The 17,493-nt window shown below is 34.7% G+C and overlaps 2 protein-coding genes across 6 annotated transcripts; both read left to right on the top strand.

The window, feature by feature from the left end:
* Window positions 1-741: 741 nt before the first annotated feature.
* On the top strand, window positions 742-2,827 carry LOC120072676 (transcription factor HHO5). The gene is made up of 5 exons (XM_039025117.1): window positions 742-1,132; window positions 1,209-1,426; window positions 1,535-1,928; window positions 2,015-2,091; window positions 2,191-2,827. Exons 1-5 carry the CDS (start codon window positions 934-936, stop codon window positions 2,446-2,448), a joined length of 1,146 nt encoding a protein of 381 aa, XP_038881045.1. The 5' UTR covers window positions 742-933; the 3' UTR covers window positions 2,449-2,827.
* Window positions 2,828-11,420: 8,593 nt separating this feature from the next.
* On the top strand, window positions 11,421-16,852 carry LOC120074489 (protein misato homolog 1). 5 transcript variants are annotated; one of them, XM_039027625.1, is made up of 12 exons: window positions 11,422-11,581; window positions 11,724-11,804; window positions 11,977-12,053; window positions 12,276-12,377; window positions 12,771-12,816; window positions 12,953-13,028; window positions 13,572-13,920; window positions 14,733-14,985; window positions 15,245-15,487; window positions 15,569-15,688; window positions 15,880-16,329; window positions 16,470-16,852. In XM_039027625.1, the coding sequence occupies exons 3-11, from the start codon at window positions 11,982-11,984 to the stop codon at window positions 16,326-16,328; spliced, it is 1,710 nt and encodes a 569-aa protein (XP_038883553.1). In that variant the 5' UTR covers window positions 11,422-11,581; window positions 11,724-11,804; window positions 11,977-11,981; the 3' UTR covers window position 16,329; window positions 16,470-16,852. The 5 variants fall into 5 exon arrangements, with proteins under 5 accessions (XP_038883555.1, XP_038883553.1, XP_038883560.1 ...); XM_039027631.1 differs by having other exon boundaries at window positions 11,443-11,609; XM_039027627.1 differs by lacking the exon at window positions 16,470-16,852 and having other exon boundaries at window positions 11,421-11,581; window positions 15,880-16,445.
* Window positions 16,853-17,493: the final 641 nt, after the last annotated feature.

The raw sequence follows: 17,493 nt of genomic DNA, 5'->3' as shown, positions 1-17,493 counted from the left end.
TGTAAATATATTTTTTTTTAAAAAAATTAAGATTATTAATAAAACTTTTAAATGGACAAACATATTCAAGTATAAACTTCTGTTATAATTAATTCAACCATAAATTTACTAGGTAACAAAATTTGAAAGATTGATGTTGATGAAAATATCGAGATCTTAATTTTATTAAAATGTTAACGAAAATATCAATATAATGTTGATGTCAATAGATTTTTAGAAAAATTATAAAATAAAAATTTTGAAAATAAATTTAAATTAATAAATTAATATTTTATAATTTTTAAACAAATTAACATGTCATAGAACCCATGAAAATGTAAAAATATGACTGAAAATATCTGGAGGGAAACTTAATGCTACGCCAGGTAATAAAATGGAAATGGAAGCGACGAGAATGGTAAATTGGAAAGGCAGAAAATATCAAAATTGCCCTCAAATGATAGTTAAAATTACGTGTAGGTCAAAGACACCGTTGCTTTCGGCCCACGATTCCTCTCTTGGCGCACCCACCCACCGAAGAATCTAGTAGAAATTTCTTTTTGGAAATTTGAAAAAGAGACGCATTATTAATTTAAAGACAGTAAAAACAAATAAATAAAAAATTAAAAAAAAAACAGTAAACAATTCGCCGCGTGATTACGATCTAATGGAATCCAAAGATTCCAACACCACCAGACTCGGCAACTCGACCAAACCGATTCGATTTAATTTCCCCGAGTCGCCGATTTATTGTTCTAGATGCGACGACCCGATTTCGTCTAAAAACACAAAACCCACCATCGAATCTTAGCCTCCTGAATCTGCGCTGTTTATAAATACGTTCTCCCAATCTCTGTTTCTCTGTCTATTCTCTGTTTTCTCTCTTTGCAAATGTTAGAGATAAACATACAGAGAATTCAACACAGCCGCTGATTTTCAACACCAATTTTGATTATGGAACTCAGCTTAGATTTGTCTTTGGACTTCTCACCCAAAACCATTCCCGAAATTCTTCACGAACTTACATCTATCTCCGATTCCTTTACTAAACGCTCTAAGCTCGATGATTATGTCAAAAGATTGGAAGATGAAATGAGGAAAATCGATGCCTTTAAACGAGAGCTTCCTCTCTGTGTTCTTCTCTTGCAAGATGGTGGGTCTCTTTCGGATTCTCTGATTTTAGAATATGGGTTTCGGGTTTTTTGACGTTTCGATTCGTGGGTTTGCAGCTATTTTGAGATTGAAAGAGGAGGTGTTGCAGTTTCAGTCGTTGAAGGATCAGCCGGTGATTGAAGAGTTCATTCCATTGAAGGGAAGTTCCGATCAAACCCATGAGGAAAGCGAAAAGAGGAAGACGAGGAAGTGGTTGAGTTCTTCTCAGTTGTGGACCACCAATTTCAATTTTGTTGATGACGAAATCTCAAACCCCAAATCAAATATGAACTTGGTAACTTTTAACAGAGATTTAATTAATTATTCCTCTTTTTGAGTTGAATGGAATGGAGGGGTTTTTTTTTTTTTTTTCGGGATTAGCTTTAATTAGCTTTAATTACAGAATGGGGATGAAGACGATCGGTCTGTGCCACAGACCCCAATCGAAAACTGGGATTGTGCAAAAAGACGAAGAGCCTTCGAATTGTTCAAAGATCAAAACAATTTTGTAAAAAGAGCCACAAAAGAAGATGTAGCGTTTTCCGAAGTCCCAAAACTTACTCTGATGACCCCAATCTCCGATCCCTTTCCTGTTAGTTTAACCGTCAAGAGCGGCGGCGGCGGTGGACGGAGCGGCAGAGCCGCTGTTTCTGGGTTATCTTCGCCGGCGGCACAAATGAAAGGACAAGCAAAACTGTCCCAACAGCAACAGACTATAAGGAAACAGAGACGGTGCTGGTCGCCAGAGCTCCACCGGCGTTTTGTCGACGCACTGCATCGACTCGGCGGATCTCAAGGTAAAAGAATAATTCCAACAATTTTGATCCAATGGAAAAAATTTTAAATCTGAGAATCAATTAATTAATCTATTCCAATTCCGCAGTGGCAACACCAAAACAGATAAGGGAATTGATGCAAGTGGACGGCCTCACCAACGACGAAGTGAAAAGCCATTTACAAGTAGGATTAACAAACAAAAAAAAAAGACAAAAATAATTTCTGGGTTCCTTTTAAGTTCTCAGTTTCTAAACGTAGAAACCTTTTTTCTTGTTAAAACAGAAGTACAGGCTTCACGTTCGAAAATTGTCCCCGCCGGAAGGTTCAAACGGCGAGGGGTGGATACCGGGAGAACACGGCGGCGAGAACCACTTAAAAACAAGCGTGACACACGCAGGATCCCCAGATGGGCCACTTCACGGCGGTGGGTCTGGAAAAGCTCTGTCGATAACAGAAGGGGAAAGTATGGAAGGGGAAGAAGATGCGAAATCGGACGGTCATAGTTGGAAAGGAAGGATTCAGAAACATGGAGATGTGTGAGGAATTGGAAAGATAAACGAATGAAATGGGTGTTTTTCAGTTCCGACAAGTTTTGCAGAGAAATGGATACAAAATGGGGAATCTGAAATTTCTGATTTTGTAGACACAAAAGAATAAGGTATAATTGTAACTTACAAAGTTATTTGTTTTTTTCTTTGTTAATGTTTAGTAGTAAGTAAGTAAGTTAATTAAGTAGTATTGGATGATGAGGATGTTACTTTTAAAACTGATCTTTTTGAAGAGTAACTTTTCAATGTTGGTGGAGATTGGCGTATTGGCCTCTCACCAATGCAATTGTATTGTAGGAAATAACAAGACATTACAATCTTCTGTCTCGATTCCATCTAAAGCAACGGCAACCTCGTCTAATGAACAACAATATTATCGATTATTCCACAATTGTTTCATTCATTCTTATATCACAATACAATTAGCTATAGTTGAGTCGGAAATGAATTGTTTGTAATATCTCCCCTTAAAAGTACTATTCGATAATATCTACCTAACGAACCCTTTTCAGTGCACTTAAATATGTATTAGTTTATAATGGAAAGTTATGTTTTTGTTTACACAATGGTGAGTTAAAAGATAGTATTTCGAGAAAGGAGAGAAATGGGAGTGGGACTGACAAACAGAGGCACCATCTGAATTCTGAAGCTTTTCTGCTCCCTTGATGAATTGATAAGAGAAGCTACTTCTCACGTGGATTCTCACCATGTTATCAACTTAGCATGCGGTGGATGAGCACTTGCCAAGCACGTGGGTGGCATCTTCTCCTCCAATTGTTAATGGAATATAGCATCATCGCATAAATAAAGCAATCGAGAAACAGATTGAGAAAATTTTGGCTTTTTCTTGGCACCAATGGAAGAGTTGGAGTAATGGTGCAACTGAGATGAGTGTTCTTATTCTTAACATTGGGTTTGATTTCTACTCTTATATCGTCATGTTCATCATATTAACTCAATTGATTGACAGTTTTATGTTAATGCTAGAATATCATACAACTTACTAATATTCATCATAGTATACGTAGATTTGGAATTAAAGGTTTTTCTAAATGACGACTTCATCAAATGTGAGTACCATCAAATTGTTTATAACTAAATCAATTCATTTCGAAAGAAAGAGATGATATCTTGATTGGAGAGAAAGAAAAACATTGTAAGATTCATAATATATCTAACAAATCACATTATTTACGTCAATTCACGTCGTACTTTCCTTCTCTAAAAGTTCCAATCAAAAGATATTTTTGTTAGGTATAAAATGTGTTTTTAAAAATTCTATGTTAGTTTTTTCTGTATTTTTCAAATAGATGTATTGGCTAAACATGTTAGGCTATAGACATATATTCTCAAAACTGTATTTAGAACCAACAAGTTTCACAGGTATGTTAGGATTTGGTTGAAATAATAGAATGATATGATCAAAATTAGTAATCATTAATAATTATTTGTGTTTAGAGTACTCTTCTATGAGGTTAAAATACTATTTTGATTCTTTTTGTTTAATTTTAATTCAAATATTTTTAAATGTCCAATTTAGTTTATATACATTTAATAAATTTTAAAGTTAGTCCGTGGAAGTTCATTTTTTTCAAAACTGGTTCAATAACAATAATATATTTCATGCAACAAAATATAATATTTAAATATGTTTCCAAAATTTATAGTAAAAATATTAACAGAAAATAGTTTTTCATAAAAAAAAAAAAAATCAACAACAAATTAGTGATGAACTAAATTTAAGATTTATTAAAAATACATGAACCACACAATATAGTATTTTAACATATTTTGAGGGATAAACAGGCCTCGTGTGGCTAGTAAATCTTTTAATACAAATATAGAAAGGGAACAACAAAATGTGTATATTTGCCAAGTTGTCAAATCTTATTTTAGATATTGAGACAAGATGCTTACAATTTGAAGAATAAGGTATAAACAATCGAAGTTCATCCATTCATTTTTATCGATCAAAAGTATATGTCTTATTTCAGTTAAGTTATCCTCATGTTGAGAAATCAGTAAATATCATTTTTTTTTTCATATGCATAATGTATTCCATAAACTCAATATATGTAACAGATTTAATAATATGAACAATCAAATTGAGGCAATTTGAACATCAATTACGAGTGGATAATAATGATTACGACTTAGATTATGGTCCATTTCTTTTATAAAAATGTTGATTAGAGCATAAGTTTGTCAATCAAGTAAATAAAACCTCCATGTTGATACGTAAACTCAATGGCTCAATTTTTGAGTAGTTTTCAAGATGAAATTGATGCACCCAATTAGAAGAAGCGTGTGTTTGAAATATATTTTCAAATGTTTAATTTAAATATAAGTTATTTTGGAAGAAATTTGTATGTTTGGTAACCACATAAAATAGTTTTTCAAGTGTATTTTAATCGATTTTTATAAATATATATATATATATATATTTAAATAAAAATGAGTTTTTTGAAAATCACTTTTTTCTTAAGTCAATCGAAATGCGCTTGAAGTTTTTCAAAAATATGTAAAAAATTCACTGAGAAGGTAACTTAGTTTTGAAGTGAATTTGATTTCCATAAGCATCACAATTATATTAGAAAGTACTCTTAGAATGACTTAAATGTTGATGCCTTCACCAACCTTAGCTCAACCATGCAGTACCCAGAAAACTTTCACAACCCATTGGTAGTTGATTCTTTGCCTGAATTTAGGAACCAAAGTATAAATACATCTTTAAAAATTCCTTTACAAAAAGGGAGAATCTCATTCCTTCCTAAAACTTATTTAATTTCATTTTCCCACCTTTCCATGAAACCCCAAAGCTATAACTACATAGTTACTTTTGTTTTCTAGAATACTCATTAGGACATGGCAATAATATCAACTACTTGATATCGCTGACTTTCGCTAATGAAATATTATTTAGTCTGTTCATTGAATTTTTTTTGTATAGATGACCTCATTTGGGAGACCCAAATGAAAAATGGTTACCTGTTGAAAAAGTAATGGAAAGTGGCATTTTACTTACGTCATCCACGTGTGATTTTACCGCTTTGCCCCTGAGATGCATTCCACGCGTCTGCACTATCAAGAAACTCGATCCTCGATGGCTCGTCAAACAATCCTCGACACATGGTCACTCAATACTCTGATGCATGGTGTACGATCCATCATACTCGTTCATGTCGCGTCATACTTTATACTCAATCATTTTGAATTACCCGTGCCATTGAAGACCTACTCTGTAGTTAATGCTCATGTACGAACATACACAAATTGGAGAATTTCCTGACAATTATCAGGATTCTTTCAAATCAATTTCTTGAAAAGTGAAGTAATTTTTTTTATTAACTAAGAACAAATAGAACTTAAACATAAAAGAGAAAATCGAGTTCACTTTCTCTCCAAAAAATTCACTTTCACAAAACCTGATCTTGTTAACAGAAATCAAGTCATAAAGGCATTTAGATCATTTTACTATCTTGTCTCACACCTTAAGTAAGTAAATGTGCTATTTTCTCTCATTTTTGCTCATGCTTTTACTTTTTCGACATTGTGCGAGACATACGAACGTAACAAAGAGAACGAGTGAATGTGAGTTTATGAGTGTGCACTGAGACATGCGAGTAGTTCCTAGTAGAGCAAAGATGAGGGGAGAGAAAGCTATGAAACAGTAAGTATCGAGTTGAGAGTACCGAGTATCAAGTGACGAGCGTCGAGTATTAAGTAGCAGGAAGCAAAGAGTGGATATTTAACAGTAACCTATTTTCCTAATTACTAACTTTCTGTATGTTTTTCTTAAAAGATGGAGAAGTATCTATTCATACGTTATGGTGGTACATGGGATGACACAGAAGAATGCTATACTAGAGGCCGTTTGAAGGGTTTGCTAGTTCCGAGTACATTGACGTATAATGGGTTGGTAAATCTAGTATATGAGATCATGCAAGTTAGTTCGACAGAGTTCAAGATTATAATGAGGGTGACATATAAGATGGATATGTATTATCCTCCAACATGCTTAATGGACGATACTGATGTCCAATTTCTCCTATCAAAGTATGATTGTACTAGATCTCAAGTATTTGTAAATCTTGAGAAAATTCAAGAAATTCATCATGAGGCAACATTTGATTACATAGAGAGAAAAGATCAACCTATGTGTCAAGCGAATGTCAATGAGCATGATGTTTATCCATCGAGTGTCTCACTGGAAAATGACAACATCGATGTTAATATTGTTAGAGTTAGATAACATGCAGTGGAAGTATCAAGGATCCATAAGCATTCAAATTCACTAATTTTGGCAGAAACTAAAGCATGCTCTTCTAAAAATAGGGTTTTAAGATCATACCTTTGAAGAACTCTCCAAGAACTTGATTGTACATCAGTAGTCTTCACCAAAGATCACCGTCAACCACCTCAAGATCTTCCCCACTATCCTCTTGGAGCTTTAGACCGAGTTGTGGGACTCAAGAACAACTTGAAACGATGAAGAACAGTGAAGAACTCCAAGCAGCCCACTATGAATAACTCTTTCTTCTCACTGAAATTTTCTCTCAAAATTTCTGTGTTATCCATACCTTTAAATCACTCCAAACTTCTTTATTTATTGCAGATGAACATGCAAAGAAGAGAAATGCACGGCTTGCAGCTCATGCTTGGAGTATCAATGAAGAGAAGGAAATGGGTTTTGTGTGAGCATGAAGAAGATGATATTGGAAAATCAACATTTTCCATGTTGAACATGCAAAACCGATTTTCCAATTTTCTTTTAAAATCAAATTTTGGTTTCAAAACCATTTTGATTTATAAAAATGATTTTCTAAAAAATTAATTTAATATCAAATATTAAATTAATTTTGTCACAACATCTTCATATATTTAAATCATATTTAAATATATATTCTCCTATTCCATTTAATTTGAATGTTTCAAATTAATTTCTCAAACTACTCTTAAGCTTAACCATGTACGAGCTAGTAGGGGGACCTTGCAGACCTACAGATCATGGGTTTTATCGATTCGAGATTAATCGGCTAAAGTCATTAGTCTAATCTAACCCCCATTCGTTAACTAATGAGACACTCCACTATAGCCAATAGTTGAACTCCCCTCACTGTAGATATATTATGTCCACTTAATAACCATAATCAGTAAGTCGATCATTCATAGGTTGTTCGTAATCACAGCTAGGTCAAAATTATCGTTTTACCCCTGTGAATACATCTTGTTTCTTAATGAATAATTCTAATTCATAATCTCTATGAATCAAATCCTTTCTCTATCACGAGAAGGTGGGGCCTCGATTGTTCAAGACCTAGAATCAATACTTAAGAGAACAACCTATCTGCTAACCCTAAATAGGGTAGGAGTGAATTCCATCTTGCAAGGCTATGTCCCCAGCTATTCATCCGATCTTATCCCCAAAATGGTAAGCTTATTGAGCAGTGTTGTTGGACTACTCTCACCATTTGCATATCAAAGGATAATCTCGAACAAACAGGAGTTCATAGCTAGCTCATGATTAAGATCGAGTTAACCTAGGTTATTTGATAAATGAAATAGTCAGTTTTAACAGTAAACAGTCGTTATAAAGAAAAGTGACTATTTTCGTGATCCAGTTTATATGCAAACTCATTGCATAGGATGCGTCCACTCACATGTCTCAACATGAACGATTTGTGGATCACATCGTTTGTAGCACTTTACAACTTTTTGTAACAACTACAGAGTGGGTCGCATCCAAAAGTGTTACCAGGATGAGATACCCAATTTTATCCATATACTTATTAGACCATTTAGACTATTTACTGTCAACTTGATCCTGTTTATATCACTATATAAAGTTACAATATTCAGACTATAGCCAAGGATGCGTTTATTGGATTTTCATAATAAGATGCAAAATCAACATGTCATTATTATTGATAAATAGAATGTTTAACATGAACTACGAGTTATAGGACATTTCCAACAAATATAGTGAATGTATTGCATCCAAATGTGACAATAGAAAAGGTTGGAACATGTGTGAATGAGAATGTGATGATAAAAGAGGAAGAGGTTGGGAATGAAGAATCGTCAGCCTCGATTGTTTTAGAGAGTAATCCTCCTTGTGAATGAAAAACAACCAACCCAATTTATTTTGAGGAGTGGTCTTTTTGTGTGAATGAAGAACAACCAACTCTGCTTCTGTCAAATGTGAAGGAAATTGAATTCTCGCAGAAATGTGAGATGACCTTACATTTTTTTTTCCAGTTTTTAAGGAAATAAAAAAAAACATAAATAATAATGGATAAACATTATAGGAAACATGCTTTAAAAAAAAACAAAGAGATAAAACAACAAATCTTTGCCAAATCCCAATTTGTGTGTCTATGAGGAGCTCCTCTCGACATCACTGCACTCATATGCAGGTTGTTCATCAATCCTAATGTCCCTATACTACCTCTTCCTATCCAACATGATCAGTGGTATGGGTGTGATCTTTGTCTATACAAAACAACGAAGAATTTGTTAGTTATATGTGACCTTCACCTTAAATTTGAGTAAATATTGATGTAATACACTAACCTCACTGGTCTCAAACATGTATCACTGTATTGTTCTAGTTGGTAGTGAGTATGTACACTTCCACCTCAGGAATTGAGGTACAACATGTCTATTCAATTGGGTTATAGCTTTTCCGATAACCATTGATATAATCTTGTATGCCCACACCTACCATAATTAATAAATTATTATAAAACAAGAATAAGTAGTAACTAATATTGTAACTAAAATAAGTAGATCTCGTATGGTCAAGGAATGAGTATCACCTGGAATGCATGAGGAAAACCTGGTAGGATGTACTTGACAATGTAGTTCTCATTGTTCTTGGACTTTTTCTTGTAGTTATCAGCCACTCAATCCTCTTTGTAGTCCAAGTAACGTCCTCTCTCATAGAACGTTTCCCCAATCTATGCCATTGAAGTAATCCAAATCCTCTACATCAATTAATAAGGTCTTGTCAACATTAGTCCTCGTTTTCTCCTTCCCCATTATAGACAATTTAGTGTAATAGACCAATGTCATCTTCACAGAATCCATGTCGTTCTCAAACTCCATCTCCTTGTACATTGTCTCTAAGGTGCCAATGTGAGTGTCCCCTGCAAAATCATGCTTGAAGTACCTATTAGTAGTGATCTAGGTGCTTCAACCCTCTTCACAACTATTGGATTAGGTGACCACCACAATTCCGTCACCAATAGGAAGTCTTCTTTGGAGAATGTTACAACCATACCATTCAAATCGAATGTTATTGCATCCTTTATATCACCTATAACCTCCCTTAATAGAATGTAGTGGACCAATGGACTGTTGAGGATAATGTTCATGTCCACAAATCACCCAAATATCATCTTCTTGAAGAGGGTAAGCTGAGTGGGAGTAAGCTTCTCTTTCACTATCTTGTTAGTCGTCCCAATGTGAGAGGATAAATTGGTTGCTTAGCCTAGGAGACGATCCTTGGGAGAAATCTTGAATTGTCTAGCCATACTACATAGAATAACAAAAAAACACCAGAAAGTAAGCATTTCGTTATATACTCGATACACGATTGCTCGATACCCAATACCTGATATATGCTACATAGTATCCCTTACTCACTACATTACATGTGATTAGATGGTCTATTATCGAACATTCGTTTGATTTTTCACCTTCATGACTTATTCTACTCAAACCCTAAATGTAGACTATCTAGAATACCAAAAATATGAAAATAAAAAAATGGAGCTGCAGCCAAACATGCAAGATATGAAAACCAAAATGAAAATTGTATGAGTCGAGTATCGAGGAACATGCAAGTGCATATCGAGGAACATGATGCCAAAATATAAACAAAGAAAGAGGTGAATGATGCCAAAATATAAACAAAGAGAAGAATGTTACTGATGCAGAGAGAATCGAGAGAGTTTCGAGTCAAGAGGTGCAGTCGTCGAGGGATATAAAATTGGAAGACGAGAGATAATAGTCTGAGCAACAAGTTGAAGTGGTGAAATAATGGACTTCAATAGGTTAAGAATTCAAAAAGTTTAAAAAGATCGAGTATTGAGTATGACATGACTATGATTGAGTATGCAAGTGCCAATTACCATCGTATCGAGTGGCCATGTATCGGGGTATCGAGTGATGAGCCATCGAGGATCGAGTACCTTGGTAGTGCAGGTGTGCGGGTTTATCTCAGATGCAAAGCGATAAAATCACACATGGATAATGTAAGTAGAAGGTCACTTTCTTTTATTTTTTCAATAGGTGACCATTTTTTCATTTAGGCCTCCTAAATAAGGTCATCCATACAAAAAACCCTTTATTCATTATACATGCCACCATAAGTTGGAGACCATCGAGATATGAGTATAATACAGGCTGCTATGAGAGGAAATTCAGGCTCTCAGAACTTAAAGTTAATAGTTAAGTATTTGATAGTAGAATTATGCTTATTTTGACTTAGTTAGCTAGACTTGAAATAATAAAAAATTGTATTTGATTTTTCATTATATATTAATTTAAAATAAATATAGGATAATAACATTTTTAATAAAATAAATTGTTGAAAAACAGATGACATTAACAAAATTGAATCTCATAGGGGTCTTTCAAGATCTCTTCAAACACCGTAAGAGCTTCGACAAAAGGGGATTCATAATTCAATTTTTTATTTTATAAATTAAATGGACATTATTATTCCAGGATTATACTTGTTTTGCACAGAGTAAAAAACTAAACTAAGCCTACGAATCAAAATAATTTGATTAAGGAATTAGGGATTGGAACTATTGACCTCTTGGTCGCTCAACATTTTCATGCAATTCAACTTCTTAATTTGAGTAAGATATTTGTTAAAAAATTAGAGGAAAAAACAAACAAAGAAACAAGCTAAAGTGATTTAGGATGGCTTTTAATTTTGTCGAGTAATAGGTTTAAGTTAGCCATGTAATGTCTATTTTGCCATTTTAGAAAAAACCCCTAATTTTCACTTCGTTCTTTCTCCTCCCGCACGGGTGTACTCTCTCTCTTTTAACGCTGAACCCTTGTGACGACGGAGCCGGCGCCGGCGACGGCGAATTCCAGCGACGACCTAGGTACTTTCCTTCACGCACGGAAGCTTCTGTAATATATCTTCTTTTTGTCCTATTTTTGGCAATTCCCCTGCTCGAAAACGCTTTTAACCCTGGTTTCCCAAGTATCCGCCATCACTGATCACCTGCTCTACTCCTTCTCCAGCCATTCTCTTTTCTTCTTTTATTATCTTAAAGTAGACGCAAATATTGAAAGTTTGGTGTGGAAATCACTCCGAGCTCACAGGTGAGAAAATTTCGGCTCTGTTTCTTTTTCCTGAACATGTCTTATACTTATATTTGTCTTGAATACTCCATTATAGAATAAGGACATTCATAGATACTCCAGGACCTTCACTCAATGATCCTAAGACATGGAGTTTTTCACCCAATTCTCTGATTTGGTTTATTTGTGGCAGAAACTATGAGGGAACTCGTGACTGTTCAAGTTGGAGAATTTGCGAACTTCGTTGGTTCTCATTTCTGGAACTTTCAGGTAGAGCCTTCCCCGTATTACGTTTTTGTCTTCCACTTTGTGTATTGTGAGCGTTGGTGGAATTGATACTGGTAATTCCAATGTGCAAGTACTGAGGAAATCTTCTTCGTCGAGTTATATTACTTGAATGATTGATTGGGCTAACCATTGTTAAATTTCGTATTTATTTTATTTTCGAACTTTAATCATGCCTAGCTAAGTTTATGTTGATCTTGATGGAAGGATGAGTTGATTGGCCTGGCTGCGGACCCTCTTGGAGATGCCGTGTTTAAGAATCAACATCTTAATATGGACGTACTCTACCGTTCTGGTGAGACACAACAGGTGGAATATTTGACATTATATTGTAAATGAAGAAAGTTATAGAGTTGTTACTTCATATCTCACAATGTAGTAAACTTACTAATCAACATATCATGTGTTCTCTTCTTTTTGGTTAATGTAACTGAGTATATTATTTCATGCATTGATTTAAAGCTTTGTTTTGAGACAAAGTACATCCAGGTCAAGTTTATATTGCCTTTAACAATTGATGCTTGCTTTTTATTCTTGGAATAGATGATGGGATTTTCCTAACCCACCATATGTGTCAAAGTTGTAGCATAGTTGTCCTAAGTTTTTTTTCTAGCTAAACTAACTTTCTTACTGATGTAGTTAATGTTCTGTATTTTGTCAGTATATTTCATCTTTTTTTTTTTCTCTCTGAATAATTTGCAGGGTGTACTTACGTATACTCCACGTCTAGTTTCAGTTGGCTTTAAAGGTATCTTTCTGTAATCAATACTTGGGTGCAAGTTTATCATAGAGTAATTTTATTTTTCCTAGATATTAGGTAAGTCTTATGATGCTAATACAATTTTGAGTTTCAACCCATCCCCCTGATTGAGTTATAATTGCAGGAGGCTTAGGATCTGTAAGTGCACGCGGCACTCTATATAATGATGATGCCGATAGACCATCTGATATTATCACATGGTGAGATTTTTATTATTGAAGAATGAAGATTTCTCCGTTCACATTTAGAGACACCCATCAGAACATTAATGTGCATGCATATATTATTTACATATTCCCATTTGTTCAACTTCTACATCTAAAAGATATATGGGAGTGGGAGATTTGTTCTCAATTAATTTCTCTGGCTAACTGTAGAAACTCCTGGATAGATGGTTTACACTGCTCATATGCTGATATTAGCGTGTAGATAGATGCAAATATGTTAATATAAGGTAAAAAGTTCTGACGTCTAAGTGTATTCTTACACTATGAATTGACTTCTTGTTATGGACCGTTGCAGTGCAATGAACCAATAACTCCAGAAACCCTGTAAATTTTCCTAATTTAGTCTTTGCACTTAGTTCTTTATAACTTTCTATCATTGATCCACGTTAAATTTTGTCTCTTCTATCCGGTAATACGCCATCTGGTCAAGCTTCATTAACATCTAATTTTGTAGTGTAATTTTGAAATAAATTTCTAATGCTTGAAGAAATTGAATGTGTATCTTCTATTCTGCAGGCGTGGTAATGTTGCCACTCATCATACTGAACAACGTAAGAAAAACCTGTTCTTGCAAAGTTTATCTGAAGAAGAGCAGGAGAACTCGGTGAACGGTAAGAATAATGGTCGAGGAGAAATTGAGGACAAAGATATAGTTGAATGTCTAGAAAAAGATGTCACTTTTTGGACGGACTTCTCTAAGGTTCACTACCACCCTCAAAGTTTATATCAATTCAATGGATCCTGGGTCGATGCTCAGGAGTTCAACAATTATGGAATTGGAAAAGAATCTTTCACTTGGAGTTTGCAAGGTGAAGAAATTGATGAAAGGCTTCGTTTCTTTGTGGAGGAATGTGACCATATCCAAGTATGTGTTATTAGAAATAATTTTAATTGAAATGTACCAGACGGTCACTTTATTTTCTTCATCAGATTCCCCAGCACCCCAAAATTTCCTTTCCCCCTTGCTGGCAACTGTCTCATGCATTGTATACACCATCTCTTTGTTTTGTTAAAGGTTTTGGATTTTTTTTTTATCACATCAATGGAATGTAATCCTTTCCTGTCTGTAATTGCAATATGTGCAAACTATTCACCCCAGTGAATTGTTATATGATCGAAGGTGTGGCATCTTCTAGAAACATTTATGATATCAGAATTTTTGGGCACTATTTAGGATGAATTTATATGTATTAACACGTAGATACTTTAGATACTTTTTCCTTGTGATATTGTTCTTTGCAATGAAATGGACATTATAGTTCTTTTTTCTCTTTTAATGAAAGAAATGGACATATTAATTGAGGGAGCCATTGACATCACCAAAATCATGTGTTCTACTTCTCTTTTATCTTCATCATAATTTTTTCCTCTCTTTTCCCATGGTGTTCAAGGGTGTGGTTTGAATCTACACTTACTCTTTATGTGACCTAGAATTGAACTTATACTCTTACAAATTGCACTGTTGTATTATGTTTGTTAGTATTGTGTTCGTATATTAAACATCGGTACTTCATTTTTATATTACTCATCCTAAATAGCAAACTCCCTATGCCACTGGGTCTTTATTATAGTGGATTCTCTACGCCCCAATATGATGGGACCTTAATACAAAGTCTGAGCTAGGATGGTTGTACTTTTATTCCTTGTTTAGTAATGGCCTTTTGTTGATTCTTACAGGGGTTTCAGTTCATAGTTGATGACTCGGGAGGATTTTCGGCAATAGCTGGGGATTTTCTTGAGAGTGTTGCAGATGAATATTCAAACACTCCAGTTTTACTTTATAGTGTTCGAAGTCCTACTTCTCCTAGCACGCTTCGTGAAAATAAGAGGCAGATAGTTTCTAGAGATCTTCATGATGCAGTTTCATTTGCAAGACTTTCATCTTTCTGTCAGCTCTGTGTGCCAGTTGGTTTGCCAAGTTTGAGCAGAAGTATGTGCCACTGTGGCTGGAAAATTTTATTGCTCATCTCTGTCTATGTTTTCTATATGACATTACATATTTGCTTAGAGTTTCAAGATCACTAGGGAATCAATTTCTTTTTCTCTGTCATTGTTTTGAAGTAAATAGCTACTATGCTAAGATCTGGATCACCCGACTTCTTAGTTCTGTGAACACTCTGCTCCCGACCATTTTTTCTTATAATTCTCTGATACAATATTGATATCAAATCATTTTTACATTTATTAAGGCAAAGCTACCTCCTATCTCTGCATTGATGACCAGAAGCCTTATCACTGTAGTGCTGTATATGCTGCTGCTTTACACTCCATTGGTCTTCCTTTACGAATGGAAGCCCATGGACCAACTACAGATTCATGTTATGTTTCTGGTGCGGTTCACGTCAATGACATGGTACGAATGTTAGCTGGGCAAGGTAGGCAAAATATGGTGGCCATTTTGGATATTTCAATGCCAGCGCCCTCTCTCTCTGGTATATACTCTTCCATTTCTTTCTACTTGCAGAAAAGAACTTTTCATCGTTGGTCACAGGCTTCTGCAATCTGTAATACAGGGAAACATTTGGGCCAATCTTTGTTGGGAAGTTTGCAACCGTTAACACCAGAAGTAAAAGAGGATGCAGAAGATTTGCTGGCATTGGAATCCATGACTGTGCACGGAGTGTTTGGATCAGGTATGTATTACATCAAATTATCACCAGATATCCTTATAATGTTTAGTCAAGATACTAGTTCTGCATTTGAATATGTGTCTTCAAAACTTTCTTGTGTAGAAGGAAAATATGGAAAATATATTATACATCTCAATGTAATGGAACTAAAATGTTGAAGTGTCATTGTTCTAACTCGACTTTTACCTCTTCAGGAGGGGAGCGGGCTTCCATCTCCGAATTAAAGGATCAAATTAGTGCTGCTTATGAAGGTGAATCAGTAAGGCCAATGCTCTGCCATCTATCAGCAGCGCAATGTCCTCTGCCTGTACCATTGCCTTTTCCTTCAATCTTTGGAAACCTGGTTGGCCAACATGGTCAATTGTTGGCTACTCCAATCTCGAGTGCTTCGTTCAGAGGATCCCTTGACGTGCATTCCATCCCCATGGCCGCTCGGCTGCGTTCTAGCAATGCTATACTGCCATTTTTAGAGAGAAGATTAACAAATCTTCTTAGACATGGAACTGTACAAGGATCATCTGCAGCTCCATTGCTTAGGAGTTGGGGGTTTGGAAGAGAGGAACTAGAAGACATGGGAGAATCACTTTCAAAAATGGTGTTGGCGCTAAATCCACATTCGCTATCTTCATCGGATTCTGATTGAAGTATGTATAATTGTTATAAAATTGAAAATGCAGAAGTGGGGTTGTAGTAGTCTGTCTGTTTGATCTATAGTCAAACTCAGAATGATGAAATGAACATGAGAATATGGGTTTTTATCTGATTCTTCTCATCTTGTGGCTAGGCATTTTGAAGAGGGCAGCAAGAAAGGTCAACGGTCAAGTTACATGCTGTTTTTGTTGGGTTACAGGTAATGATTATGCTTCAGTCTTTCTAGAGATGTTCCATTTTCCCACTGGGATGGGACTCCACGGGCCCCATCCCGAACGGAGCGGAGATTCTCCGATTAGGTGGGGAATAGGGGAAGGAGTGAGGGAAAAAAAATTCTCGTGAGCTAAACGGGGACGGGGATAGGGAATACATTCTCCGCCCCTGTCCCGTTCCCCGTCCCCACCCCCGCCCGATTAGCTTCTATATATTTATTTAGTATAGTTATCTAATGTTATGTTATTATTATTATTATATAATATTACATTTAAATTTTAAATTTGATTATTTATTGAGAAAGATAATGAATATGTTTAAATTGAATATTTAAATTTAGATTATATATGTGAATAATTTAATTTATATATTTTTTTTCTACTAAAATTTAATCAGTCTTTTAGATCAAAATTTGAATAATTTATCTTTAAAATTCAAATTGTCATGTAAAACTAACCATAATAAACAATTTAGTGATAAAGTTAATTATTTAATTAAAATTTGTTTACATTAGTGATTTAAATTAGTTGGTTTTTTACAAAAAAAAAAAAAAAAAAGTAATGGGAAAAAATTCTCGGTGGGGAACCGATCTCTGTGAATTTCCTGCGGAAAAATCCCGATCCCCGTTGGGAATTTCAATCCCCGCTACCTCATCTTGCCCCATAGACATCTCTAGGTCTTTCTTTTCTTTGAAAAAAAAAATACATCTCTTCAAGAGACATTCTAGAAAAAATAATAACAATAAAATAATCCAAAACTCAACTCTTTCATTATTTATGTTTTTTTTACCGTTAATTTAATTTTAAATCATTGTTATCTAAAATTAACTATCTCACTAATCTCATTTTTTATTTTGATAGTAATATTACTAGTTTTTTAATAATATAAATAATAATGTTATTTTGAGATTAAGAAATTTCTATGATTGATTTGATATATTCAAT

The sequence above is a fragment of the Benincasa hispida genome, chromosome 3 (genome assembly GCF_009727055.1).
Source record: "Benincasa hispida cultivar B227 chromosome 3, ASM972705v1, whole genome shotgun sequence".
NCBI classification, from domain to species: Eukaryota; Viridiplantae; Streptophyta; class Magnoliopsida; order Cucurbitales; family Cucurbitaceae; genus Benincasa; species Benincasa hispida.
This window is presented reverse-complemented; position numbering and strand designations above follow the sequence as displayed.